The sequence below is a fragment of the Carlito syrichta genome, unplaced genomic scaffold, assembly GCF_000164805.1.
Source record: "Carlito syrichta isolate Samal-C Ts95f unplaced genomic scaffold, Tarsius_syrichta-2.0.1 Scaffold307187, whole genome shotgun sequence".
In the NCBI taxonomy this organism is placed as follows: domain Eukaryota; kingdom Metazoa; phylum Chordata; class Mammalia; order Primates; family Tarsiidae; genus Carlito; species Carlito syrichta.
Window position 1 is genome coordinate 552,610 of NW_007251283.1, and position 13,594 is coordinate 566,203.

At 46.7% G+C, this 13,594-nt stretch overlaps 2 protein-coding genes across 7 annotated transcripts in view; one reads left to right on the plus strand and one right to left on the minus strand.

Annotated features, from left to right (window-relative positions):
• The window catches only part of CINP (cyclin dependent kinase 2 interacting protein), an 11,785-nt gene extending 3,965 nt beyond the window's left edge, over window positions 1-7,820 (minus strand). For 2 of the 6 annotated variants that reach the window (XM_021715555.1, XM_008064092.1), the window contains exons 1-3: window positions 6,997-7,057; window positions 3,561-3,729; window positions 1,652-1,781 (exon numbers count right to left, since the gene is read on the minus strand). In XM_021715555.1, coding sequence (XP_021571230.1) covers window positions 1,652-1,781; window positions 3,561-3,729; window positions 6,997-7,003 — 306 coding nt within the window. In that variant the 5' untranslated portion in view covers window positions 7,004-7,057. Of the gene's footprint in view, window positions 1-1,651; window positions 1,782-3,560; window positions 3,733-6,457; window positions 6,582-6,996; window positions 7,058-7,735 lie in introns of those variants that run through there. The other 4 variants (XM_008064093.1, XM_008064094.1, XM_021715556.1 and 1 more) reach the window with 4 other exon arrangements.
• The window catches only part of TECPR2 (tectonin beta-propeller repeat containing 2), a 109,035-nt gene continuing 102,503 nt past the window's right edge, over window positions 7,063-13,594 (plus strand). The window contains exon 1 of the mRNA XM_008064091.1: window positions 7,063-7,266. The gene's annotated coding sequence lies outside the window, so the exon portion shown is untranslated. The remainder of the gene's footprint in view (window positions 7,267-13,594) is intronic.

A 13,594-nucleotide genomic window follows, 5' to 3' on the forward strand; every position in this document is an offset into this window, starting at 1 on the left:
TCCTTCCGCCTCAGCCTTCCAAGTAGCCGGAATTACAGGCATGCGCTACCACGCCCGGCTGATTTTCTGATTTATTGTAGAGATGAGGTCTCGCTGCCCAGGCGGGTCTCAAACCCGCGGGCTCAGGCAATCCACTCACCTCAGCCTCCCAAAGGCGCGGGATTACAGGCTGTGCCACCGAGCCCGGCTAGCTATATATCTTAATTTCTTTCCTGAAAGTTATTTTTTTTGAATCAGGGTCTCACTCTGCTACCCAGGCTAGAGTGCAGTGGCACAATCACAACGCACTGCAGCCTTGACCTCCTGGGCTTAAGTGATCCTTCTGCCTCAGCCTCCTGAGTAGCTGGGACTAAGGCAAGTGCCATCATGCCTGGCTACTTTTTAAATTTTGTCTACAGATGAGGTCTTGCTGTGTCACCTAGGCTGATCTCAAACTCCTACACTCATGCAATCCTCTCACTTCAGCCTCCCAAAGTACTGGAGTTATAGGTGTGAGCCACCACACTCAGCTTGAAAGCTGTTTTAATCTTATAATCTTACTTACAATAGGTAGAATCCTAAATCTGCATAAGTGATATACTGAAGAAATACAATTATGTTCAAATATTGTTTAAAAGGCAATGAAGCACAGAAACATTTCTATCCTCGAAAAAAAGGTGAAAACATAAAGATTTTATATGTTCATAGGTAAGCTTCAGTTATCCAAGTTCAAGTATGTACAAAACCTTACTTCCTGTCTCTGGCAAAGAAATGCAGTGCTGTAATATTCACATCTGGTGGCCAATATGGTGGGTACTAAAATTCAGTCATTAGTTCATTAAACAAAAAGGTTAATCTCTTATGTGCTATATCAGGGATGTACAACCTACAAACCCAAAGGCCAAATCTGGCCCAAAGCCTATTTTTGTCTGGTCCACAAGCTAAGAATGATTTTTACTTTTTTTTTTTGAGTTGGAGTCTCACTCTGTCACCCAGACTGGAGTGCAGTGGCCGCTCCTGGCCACCGCAGCCTCGACTTCCAAGTAGCCGGAATTACAGGCATGCGCTACCACGCCCGGCTGATTTTTTTTTTTATTTATTGTAGAGATGAGGTCTCGCTGCCCAGGTGGGTCTCGTACCCACGGGCTCAGGCAATCCACTCACCTCAGCCTCCCAAAGGCTCGGGATTACAGGCTAAGCCACCGAGCCCGGCTGATTTTTACATTTTTCAGTGGTAGAAAAAAAGCAAAAGCATAACAACATTTTGTGACACATGAAAATTGTACAAAATTCAAATTTCATTGTCCACAGATAAAATCCTTCTGGAACACAGCCGCATTCATTCACTAGTGTATTGTCACGTTTAGCTCCATGTAGCAGAGTTGAATAGTTGCAACAGAGATTGTCGGGCCCATGGAGCCTAAAATGCTTACTATGTGGAGCCCTGGCAGTGGGTGAAATTGTCCCGGACAATGCATAGGACAAGAGGAGCGAGTGTCTATGACAGCATCTTGGGGGACATCAAGATTTGGCAGGCAGAGGACAAGATTGTTGGTGGAGGGTAAAGAGAAAGAATCCCCAACAGTGTCAAATGCTGCTGACGGTCAAACCCCAACTAAGTCCATCAGGTTCGGTGATGGTGACCACAGGTGGCTATCACTTTAGATCTTACCAATCCAGCCAAGGTGGCCTGCAGTTCTTCACACAGCATCTCCAGTTCCTTGTTATACTCCGGATATATCTTTTCTTCATTTTCACTGGGAGCTGCGCTGCTACTCTCTAATTCTAGCCTATCTTTATTCCTGTACAAAACAGAAAACAGTGGGTACAAAGTAGATTCTTTAAGCTTACTTCATTTTGTTATACTAAATTCCAGAAAACTCAATATTCATATAATTATGTCAGATATTTTGCATAAGCATTATTCTTTCATGTCATAGTACAAATTTAGTTATTACTTATATATGCAATAAATGTGTCCATTGGTCACTCAATTTTGCACTAGAATTAGTTAAGTTTCATCACGTGGCATACTTGGCATAAAGCTGGGTGTATGAAGATGAGTAAGACATGGGTCATTTCCCCAAAGAGTTCACAATCTAGGAATGCAGGCACATCTCATTTTACTGTGCTTCAGTTATTGCATTTTTTTACAAATTGGAGGTTGTGGCAACTCTGTCGAGCAAGTCTATCAGTGTCACATTTCCAACAGCATGTGCTCACTTCATGTCTGTGTCACATTTTGGTAGCCCTCACAATAGTTCAAGCTTTTCATTATTATTAAGTTATTATCTGTGATTAGTGATCTTTGACATTATTAGCATATTTGTTTTAGGGTGCCCTGAACCATGCCCATATATGACAGCAAGATTAACTGATAAATGTTGTGTTTCTGAGAGCACCACTGACGGGCTGTTCCCCCATTTCTCTCCCTCTCCTCGGCCTCCATATTCCCTGAGATACAAGAATATTGAAATTAGGCCAGTTAATAATCCTACAACAGCTTCTAAGGGTTCAAGTGAAAGGTAGAATCTCAAGTCTCTCACTTTAAATCAAAAGTGAGAAATGATTAAGCTTAGTGAGGAAGGCATGTTAAAAGCTGAGATAAGCCAAAAGCTAGGCCTCTTGGGCCAAACAGCCAAGTTAAGGCAGGGGAATAGTTACTGAATAAAATGCAACAGCATGAAGGTAAAGTCCCATTAACCTATCACCCCCACACCCATCCTTCCTAGAAGATACTAGAATCATGGATGGAGCCTATACCCTTCCAATCTATTTTTATTATTTTATAAACAGATGTAATCATGAGCAACATGTATAGTTTTGTATTTAAAATGTACATATATAGTCCATACTTGCATGTATCATTTTGCCATTTGCTTTTTTTTTTTTTTTTTTTGCCTAATAGCTTACTTTAAAACGTATTCATGTTGACAAATTCCCACTCTAAAAGACTCCCCTGAAACTTCTATCCAGTCATTAAGGGTGAAATGCTCAAGCCAGGCGTGGTGGCTCACGCCTGTAATCCCAACACTTTGGGAGGCCAAGGTAGGAGGATTGTTTGAGCTCAGTAGTTTGAGACCAGCCTGGCTAATATAGCAAGACCTTGTCTCTACAATAAAATCAAATAATTAGCTGGGCATGGTGCGTCCCAGTGACTTGGGAGGCTGAGGCAGTAAGATCATCTGAGCCCAGGAGGTTGAGGCTGCAGGGAGCCATGATTGTGCCACTGCACTCCAGCCTGGGAGACAGAGTGAGATCCTGACTCAAAAACAAAAATTTAAAAACCTGGCCAGGTGCCGTGGCTCAGCCTGTAATCCCAGCACTTTGGGAGGCTGACACGAGAGGATTGCCTGAGCTCAGGGATTCAATACCAGCCTGGGCAACTTGGTGAGACCTCATCTCTACAATAAATCAAAAAATAAACCAGGTGTGGTAGCATGTGCCTGTAGTTCCGGCTACATGAAAGGCTGAGGCGGAAGGATCGTAGCAGGTCGAGGTTGTGACCGTGAGAGTGCCACTATACTCCAGCCTTGGCGACAGAGTATGACTCAGAGCGTGAGGAACCCATATATACTTACAATAAACTCATTTTCAGGTTGGCAATATTATTTGCAGTGGTAAAACCCGCATCGTTGAGTGTTTCCCATTTCAGGATTAAATTATGCCAATCAGCTGCATTGTCCTTAAGTTTTCTTGCACTGACAGATAAGACAGGTTTTCTGGGCGTTACAAATCCAAGAGTCTTTGCTAATAAGGAGTAAAAGAAAGAAAATTAATATGGATTACACAATCATAGAGGGCAAATGTCCTTAAAACTTTCTTTCTTGTTTTTTTTTGAGTTGGAGTCTCACTCTGTCACTCAGCCTGAAGTGCAGTGACATGCTCACGGCCACCCCAGCATCTACCTGCTGGGCTCTGGAAATCCTTCCACCTCAGCCTAACTACAGGCATGCGCTACCATGCCCAGATAATTTTTTATTTATTGTAGAGACGAGATCTCGCCAAGTTGCCCGGACTGGTCTTGAACCCGCGGGCTCAGGCAATCCACTAGCCTTGGCCTCCCAAAGTGCTGGGATTATAGGCTGAGCCACTGAGCCTGGCCCTTATAACTTTCAATGGTGAATCTGAAATGCTACATGCAATGGACAAATAAATGCTGTGGAAACTATGAACTCTGAAAGAATGTGAAAGTTCCTGGAAGAAGACACAACAGAATTTTTTTTTTACATTTTAAGATTCACGGCTGGGTGCACTGGCTCATGCCTGTAATCTCAGCACCTTGGGAGACGAAGGCAAGAGGACTGCCTGAGCCCACGGGTTCAAGACCAGCCTGGGCAACTTGGCCAGATCAAAAAATTAGCCAGGCATGGTGGCACGTGCCTGTAGTTCCAGCTACTTGGAAGGCTGAGGCGGAAGGATCACCTGAGTTCAGCAGGTCGAGGCTGCAGTGGTCGGGAGCATGTCACTGCCCTCCAGCCTGAGTGACAGAGTAAGACTCCAACTCAAAGAAAAAAAAAAAAAGAATCCAGGACACACAGTAGTTATTTGGTTTGTAGTCTGGAGTCTGAAAGACCACACTGGCTGCATCTGAATCCCAGCTCTGCTAGCTGTGAGATCTTGGTGAACCTCTTGGAGTCTTAATATTTTCACCTGTGAAATGGGGATAAAAATAGTATCTACTTCATAAGGGTATTGAGATTAGAGAATATTTGTGAAACTGCGAAGGCCTGGCACGTGGCAGGCATCCACTATTTGACCTGTTATTCCAAGGGCCTCACCCAAGCTCTGCCATCACTTCTCCAGGTTCATCCTCTCCCCCCTGCTCTTTCTGCTGCAGTGCTGGCTCTGTACAAGTTCTAACTTTGACCTGGAATATTCTTCCTGTCAGAGTATCCCACTCACATGGTTAGCTCCTCGTATACTATAGGGCTCCACTTTTAAATATAATATTGACTTTTTATTCATTCTTTACCTAGACAGCTGACTAATATTTGCTCATTATAATATACCAGGCATGGGGGTAAGCAAGTGAATGAAATGGACCAGGACTATGCTCATTGAACTATCTTTTTTTTTTTTAGTTGGAGTCTCACTTTGTCGTCCAGGCTGGAGTACAGTGGCACACTCACAGCTACCACAGCCTCGACCTGCTGGGCTCAGGCGATCCTTCCGCCTCAGCCTTCCAAGTAGCTGGAACCACAGGCACATGCTACCATGCCTAGCTAATTTTTTAATTTGTTGTAGAGACAAGGTCTCACCAAGTTGCCCAGGCTGGTCTTGAATCCCTGGGCTCAGGCAATTCTCTTGCCTCAGCCTCCCAAAGTGCTGGGATTACAGTCTTGGGTCATTGTGCCTGGCCTGGAACTTACTTTCCAAAGGGTAAGCAGACAATAGCAATTAAATGACCATGATCAGTTCAGATCATGCTAAATGTGTGTAGAAAATAAAATAGGGTCTTGTGTTAGTGTGACCTCCTGAGAGGGTATCATTTAGGCTGAGACCTGAATGATGAGAAGCCAGAAAAAAGGAAGGGCATATCAGCAGCAAGGGCTCTAATACAAGAATAAGCTTGGTGAGTTCAAAAAACAGAAATAACCAAATGTGGATAGAATGAAAAGGACAGAGGGGAAGTAGTGGGTGAGGATGTGATCAGACAACTAGAACCTTAGAGGCCATGATAAGTTTAGGCTTATTCTAAATACAATAGAGAGCAAGCAGTAGGCTTTGAGGAGGGCATCGTCATGATCTGATTTAGGTCTTTAGAAAGTAATTTCTCCATGTGGCACAGTTGCTCATGCTTGTAATCCCAGCACTCTGGGAGGTGGAGGCGAGAGGACTGCCTGAGCTCAGGGTTTCAAGACCAGCCTGAGCAACATGGCAAGATCTCATCTCTACAACAAATCAAAAAATTAGCAGGGCATGGTGGCGCATGCCTGTAATTCCAGCTACTTGGAAGGCTGAGCTTGCAGAAGGATCACCTGAGCCCAGCAGATCGAAGCTGTGGTGACCTTGACCATACCACTGCACTCCAGCCTGGGCAACACAGTGAGACCCTGGAGAGGGAAGGAGGGAAGGAGGAAGAAATTTCTCCAAAGAAGCCTTCTTGAATTCCCCCAGGTTGGGTTAGAACTCTCCACAATAGATATCTGGGACATCCTGTAATTCTGTTCATGACATTCACCAGTTTAGTATATCAGCTAGTTCAATGTCTGTATTTCCTGCTAGACTGTAAAGTCCACCAGGTCAGGAACTATGTCTTATACCCTCTCAGGCTATCTATCCACCCACAGTAGATGCTGCATAAAGTATGTTAAATGGAGCAGTAGCTCTTACTACCTGTTCCATAATCATCTAACGGTTTCTCTTCCACAACAGAGGCTCCTGAGGGCTGGATCACATCTAATTCGTGGTCAGCCTGCCCCATGTCCGGCACTAATTTAGCAACCAAAAACGTAACTGACTTCAAGAAACTCACCCGTTGCTAGGGTGACCCGTAATCAGAGTCACAGGACAGGGCAGAGTGAGGTACAGCTCAGAGGCAATTTACTTTATCCCCTCCGAGCCTCAGCTTCCAATCTGCAAAACGGAGTTGACATTACTTCATGGGACCACCGTGAGGCCTCTCGGCACCCAGTGAGCACTCGCTGAAAGCTAGTTTTCATCACAAGCAGAACGGTCTGAAGCCGAGTAATTCTGATTGAGGGGAGTTGAGGGAAGGGTTTCTGGAGGAGCTGGGTACGCAAGGTTTGTCACCCAATGAGCCAATGAACTCCGTTAATGCTAATTTAAAGTCACGATAACTACAATTTGGGTGTCAGATCTGCTGACACTCTTGCAGACACTGTCCCGTCCACTCTCTCCCGGACAGACCGCAGAGCCTGCGCCGAGCCAGCGGGCTAGGCTGGGGCAAGGCACAGACCCCCATTTAATCCGGGGGGCTCCTGGGCCAGCCTGGGGCCCAAGCCGTAACATTCACGGCCTCCCCACCCCGGGAAAGCGACCCATCTCACAAACCTTCCATGCGGCCCGCAGAGATCCGTGGAAGGAGACCCGAAGCCCCGCCCACTCCCGCCGGAAGCATGCGTCACTTCCGCCCCGCCCGCTGCCACTTGTGGCTCGGCCGCTCTAGCCCCCGGCGGAGCCAGCAGCTGCTCTCAGGTGCCGGTGCCGTTGCCGGCCCCGTTGCCGAGGGAACGGGCTCCCGGCAGCCCCCGCGGCCTGGAGTCCGTCTCCGCCTCCTCCGGCCCGGCGGGGCCGACAAGTCCGGTGGGGCTGCCGCGGGAGGTGAGTCCGGCGACGCCGCGGGCGGCCCCGCTGCCCAGCCCCGCGCCCTTCCTCGGCCTGCCCGCCGCCGCTCACGCCTGCCCCGGGCCGCCCTTCACTCCCCGCGGCCCCTCAGGGTCTCCACGGCCCGGTTCGCCCCATTCCCCCCGGCCTGCTCCGCGCGGAGTGGCGGAGACTAGACGGCGAGACACGGGGCGCCGGCCAGCAGCCGGCGGTCCGCGGAGGGGAGCAGTGGCCGCCCACCACTCTTCGGCCTCGCGGGGTCCTCCGGCACCATCCTCAGGCCCTCGCGCGCCCAGCTCCCCTCGCTCCACCCCTTCTGCCCCACCCTCGCATCCCTTCTGCCGGGCTGACCCGCGCGGCCCCGAGCTCCTGCGTCTTACCATTGATGTTGCGACCTGGCCCCCGACCCCCAACTCTGTCCCTCACACCCGCCTACCAGCGCCTGGCAGCAGGCCCTGACACTTACCCAGTTGGTGCTCAGTAAGTGTTCGTTAAATGGAGACGCGGATAATAAGTCCTCTCGCAGCCCTGTTTCAAGGCCCGGGAGGCAGAATAGATAGTAAGGGTTAAGGAATGGGGTGTTCAGGAGTCCGACCCGGGGTCGAAGCGCTGCCCCTTCCTAGCTGTGGGCTTGGGGCAAGTGCCATGACCTCACTAAGCTTCGGCTCCATCATCAGGAGGATGGAGATGATAATAGTTTCTACCATGTTTTGGAGAGAGGATTAAATGGGTCAGTGCATGCCAAGTTAAGCACAGCGCCTGGCACGCGGTGCATTTCGATTTAAAGGATCGCTCTCCACTGCTATTAGCTATATCTGTGCCAGCCTTTCTTATTCCTTTAGTCACCTTTCTGTATGTCTGTCTGTCGTTTCTCCTCCTCTACTTCCACTTCTTTTCTTGTTCTTTTTTCTTCCTCTCTTTCTCCCTGGGATTCAGGAATTTCATTCTCTTCTGTTGCTTCTGTTCCATCTGTTGGCAGAATGTGGGGTACCAACCAGGGTGCACCCTTTTGTCATCTCCTGGAGTGATCAGTTGCACTTGGGGTTGACTGCCTTCTTGGGGTTGACTGCCTCCTTTTAGCCAAGATCATGTAAACTTTAAAGAAAGGACTTCTGGGAAACCCACAAGCCCAGATCCCAGGCATGGGCAGAATCTGGCAATGAAGCCCACCTTGTGGTCACCAGTATCTCTTGGTCTTTTAAGCTGCAAGACTTTTTCTCACACCTAGCTATAATGTACCTTGATAAACCTCTGACCTTGCTTTTCTGGTAATCTGACTTACATTCAGTGTCCATAGTTATTTGGGTTTGTGGTGTGTCAGCCACTGTGCCAGGTTCTAGGGATCCTGAGGTGGGCCAGCAGACCCATTCGCTGCCCTCGGGGAGTTCACAGTCTGACCTTTGAGCTTTCAGAAGGAGAACCAAGTGCAGGTAGCGGTGATGCTCTTCTTGAGTCTTCAGGACCAATTGGAAGCCAGCAGTGGGGAAGATGGAACAAGAATAATCCTCTTCTGGCCCAGCGTGATGGCTCATGCCTGTAATCCCAGCACTTTGGGAGGCCAAGGCCAGAGGATTGCTTGACCCCAGGAGTTCAAGAACAGCCTGGGAAACATAGTACAACCCTATCTCTACAAAAATAAAATTAAAAAAAAATTAACCAGGAGTCTAAGGCAGAAGGATCATCTGAGCCCAACAGGTCAAGGCTGCAGTGAACTGGTGATCGTGTCACTGCACTCCAGTTGGCAACAGAATGAGATCCTGGCTTTAAAAAAAAAACAACAGCCGGGCCCAGTGGCTCAGCCTGTAATCCCGCGCCTTGGGAGGCTGAGGCTCAGGCCCGCGGGTTCGAGACCTGCCTGGGCAACTTGGCGAGACCTCATCTCTACAATAAATAAAAAATTAGCCAGTCGTGGTAGCGCGTGCCTGTAGTTCCAGCTACTTGGAAGGATGAGGCGGAAGGATCGCCGAAGCTCAGCAAGTCGAGGTTGCGGTGGCCGGGAGCGGCCACTGCACTCCAGTCTGGGCGACAGAGTGAGACTCCAACTCAAAAACAAACAAACAAACAACAACAACAACAAAACCCTCTTCTTGAAGGAGTGACTAGTAAGTAGCTCTTACTAGGCTTAAGTTATTTGTGGTCACAGTGTCTCTTTCGATAGAAGACTGGCTCTTACTAAAATTTTTCCCCACTATTTTTTTCTTAGAGAGGTTACTCTTCAAGTTTGAGGGGGATCTCATTTCATATAGCCTCTGTATAATTGGAACAAAATAACTACTGGAACTCAGGGGAAAAGAAGGAAACAGGCATCAGCCAGAGAGATTGATTGAACTTGAGATGAGAAACAGATCAGGAAACAGTTATAATGCAAAACTTTGGCATTGCGCATGGAGAGACTTCTAGAGTGACGCACAGAGAGCTTGATAGAGTCAGAGGGAGTAGTTGGTGACTTTGAATTGCCAAGGTAAAAGCAAGCCATTGCTCAAAATGTATTCAGTTTAAAATGAATGTCTTTTTTAAACCTGAATTTTTTTGTCACTGTCTTCTATTTAGGGCTAGGGAAATCTAGCACAGTGTTTGAGAGATAGGTTAATTCAATGAATGTGTATTGAGTACTGATTATTCCATGCTATATTGGTCTATAGAAGCACTACAAAGTATATAGACTAGAAGAACATAGGCAAAGATGAGAGAGTTCATGGAAAGAGATAGAAAACAAGTAATGATGGTGCTGTGTGATAACTGACCTCAAGAGTTCTGTAAAAGCAGAGGCCCCATCAGGCATCTGAGGGAGTCTGTGAAGCCTTCCTGGTGGAGGAGAGCTAGTTCTTTTTTTCTTCTTCTTAGAGACAAGATCTCACCATGTTGCCCAGGCTGGTGGCAAACCCAAAGATTCAGGCAATCCTCTCGCCTCTACTCCCAAAGTGCTGGGATTACAGGTGCGAGCCACCGTGCCCCACAGAGAGCTAGGTCTTACAGGGTATATATGGGGGATTGGGGAGGAGTGGAAAGGGACCTTACTCTGTGAAGACATACCAGTCATGGCGTGTTCAGGGACTGTGATGGAAACCTCCCTGTGGCTGCAACAGAGTGTGTGGATAGAGTGGCCCGAGATGACGCTGGAGACAGACTGCTGTGTTACGATACAAGTTTGTGTTGGGCTTCAGCTTGTGAACACTGGCTGGCCAGCAGGGATGGAAACAAGGAGTGACAGAATTTCATCCGAAAGATGAATGACGGCCTCGATGCCATTATGTCCCTTCATAAGAATTCAACACTTAAAGAATTAATAGATAAGGCCAGACTTTAAAAATAGATCATACAATTAGGAAACTAATTATTGCTTCCTGGAGGTTTTGGAGAGAATCCTGACAACATTAGTGTTGCCAGAGCACTCCAGGGACATGTGATTATTGGACTGAGTGGGGGATTTAGACGTTATCTTGGTCCTTGTTCCAGTTTTGAAAAACTGCCCATCAAGGAGGCAGTTGCATGTCATCAGTCAGCAGTGAAGGCTAACTGTCACCTTCCAGGTTTATGGGATTGATGAGACTGATGGGGAGAGGAAGCATCAGGACGTGAAGAAGAATATCATAGAGTCGTGTTTTGTGTTTTTACCCGAAATATTCATGACCAAGGAAGCATTATTGATTTTAAAGATGGATTGGGAATATTCTTTTGCAGTAAGACCTGAAGTTAACAAATCTTTATTGAACATCTACTTTGTGCCAAAGGCATTATTAGGTACTAGGTTTTACCTTGGTAAGTAAGAGAGAATTTGTGTTGCTTGTATTCTCATAGGAGAGATGATTGTTAACTTCTTCAGCAAGCAGAGTAACTTGGGTTGTGATGAGGATTATGAAGGACATGTGATGACAGAGAGAGGAAGGGACTGCTGGATGCTCTTAAGCGAATTGGTCAGGAAAGGCCGTGGTAATGTTTAAACTGAGATCCCAGGGGTGAGAAGCAGCCAGATATATGGAATGAGAAGATGAGTCTGAGTGGAGGAAATAGTTATGAAACCTGAGAGGGAAAAGGTGGGTCAGTATAGCCAGAACTTGGGGAACAGGTGGAGAGAGGTAGCAGTGATGGGGGTGGGAGGATTAGATCACATGGGGTACTTGGTTTTTATTCTTAGAGCACTGGGGAGCCAGTGGGGAATTTTGAGTAGAGTGGGTGGTATGGTGTGATTCTCTTTGAAATAGCTGATTTATTTTTTTGGTTACAGCTTTACTAAGATATAATTCACATACCATACAATTCACCTATTTAAAGTATACAATTAAGGCCACACATGGTGGCTCACACCTGTAATCCCAGCACTCTGGGAGACCAAAGAGGGAGGATTACTTGAGCCCAGGAGTTTAAGAGCAGTCTGGGCAACATAGTGAGGCCTTGTCTCTACAAAAGGATAAAAAACATTTCTGGGTGTGGTGGTGCGTGTCTACTGTCTCAGCTACTCAGGAGGCTGAGGCAGAAGGATCGCTTAAGCCCAGGATATTGAGGCTGAGGTGAGCCACGATCATGCCGCTGCATTTCAGCCTAGACAACAGAGTGAAACCCTGACTCGAAAACTAAAGCACACAGTTAAATGGATTTTGGGTTTTTGGTTTTTGGTTTTTTTAGTTGGAGTCTCACTCTGTCACCCAGGCTGGAGTACAGTGGCATGCTCACAGCCACTGCAGCCTCCACCTGCTGGGCTCAGGCGATCCTTCTGCTTCAGCCTTCCAAGTTGCTGGGACTACAGGCACAAGCCACCATGCCTGGCTAATTTTTTGCTTTATTGTAGAGATGAGGTCTCACCAAGTTGCCCAGGCTGGTCTCGAACCCGTGGGCTCCAGGCAATCCTCTCACCTTGGCCTCCCAAAGTGCTGGGATTATAGGCATGAGCCACCGCGCCTGGCCCAGTTCGATGGTTTGAGTATTTTTACTGCTGGAGTGCAGCGCCATGATCATAGCTCACTGCAGCCTCAAACACCTAGGCTCAAGTGATCCCCTCACCTCATCTTTCAGAGTAGCTGAGACTACAGAAATGCCAGCATGTTGACCAAGTTTTTGTATTTTTTGTAGAGATGGGGTCACTTTGTTTCCCAGGCTGGTCTCAAAATCCTGGCCTCAAGCAATTCTTCTGTCTTAGCCTTCCAAAATGCTCTACCCCCTTATTCCAGGGTTGAGCAACCACTGATCTACTTTCTGTCTATAGTTTCGCCTATTCTGGACATTTCACATAAATGGAATCATGTGATATGTGTGGTCTTTTGTGTCTGGTTGTTTTTATTTAGCATGATGTTTTCTAAGTTCATCCATGTTATCGCATGAATTAGTACTTCATGCCTTTTTATTGCCAAACAGTATTCCATTGTATGGATAGACCAAGTTTTGTTTGTCCATTCATTAGTTGACAGACACTTGGGTTGTTTTTACTTTTTAGCTATTATGAGTAGTGATATTTTGGACATTTGTGTATAAATGTTTATATGGGCTTATGTTTTCTGTAGGTTATATATCTAGGAGTAGACTTGCAGGGTCATATGTTAACTCTATGTTTAACCCTTTGAAGAACTGCCAAACTGTTTTCCATAGTGGCTGTACCATTTTATTTTTCACTAGTAGTGTATACAGTTTTCTCCACATCTTTGCTAACACTTGTTATGTGTGTTTTTTTATAGTCGTCCTAGTGGGTGGGAAGTGATATCCCCTTGTGATTTGGATTTACATTTCCCTGTTGATTAATGATGTTTAGCATCTTTTCATGTACTTATTGGCCATTCGTGTGTCTTCTTTGGAGAAATGTTTCTTAGATCCTCTGTTTATTTATTTTTGAGTTGGAGGAGGTCTCACTCTGTCACCCAGGTTAGAGTGCAGTGGCACAGTCACGGCTCACCACAGTCTCGACCTTCTGGGCTCAGGTGATCTTCTTATCTCAGCCTCCTGAGTAGCTGGGACCACAGGCACACACCACCACACCTGGCTAGTTTTAAAATTTTTCTGTAGAGACAAGGTCTCGCTATGTTGTCCAGGCTGGGCTCAAACTCCTGGGCTCAAGCAATCCTCCTGCCTTGGTCTCTCTAAGTGCTGGGATTACAGACATGATTTACTGTGCCCAGCCTTTAGATCCTTAATTTTTAAATTGTCTTTTTTGTTTATTTGTTTGTTTTGAGATGACGTCTCTCTGTGTTGCTCCAGCTGGTCTAAAACTCCTAGTCTCAAGTGATCCTTCTGCCTTAGCCTCCCAAGTAGCTGGGAACCACTAGCTTTTAAAATCTTTTTATGAGCTGGGATCGGTGCCCAGCTTTTAAAATCTTTTTATGAGCTGGGATCGGTGGCT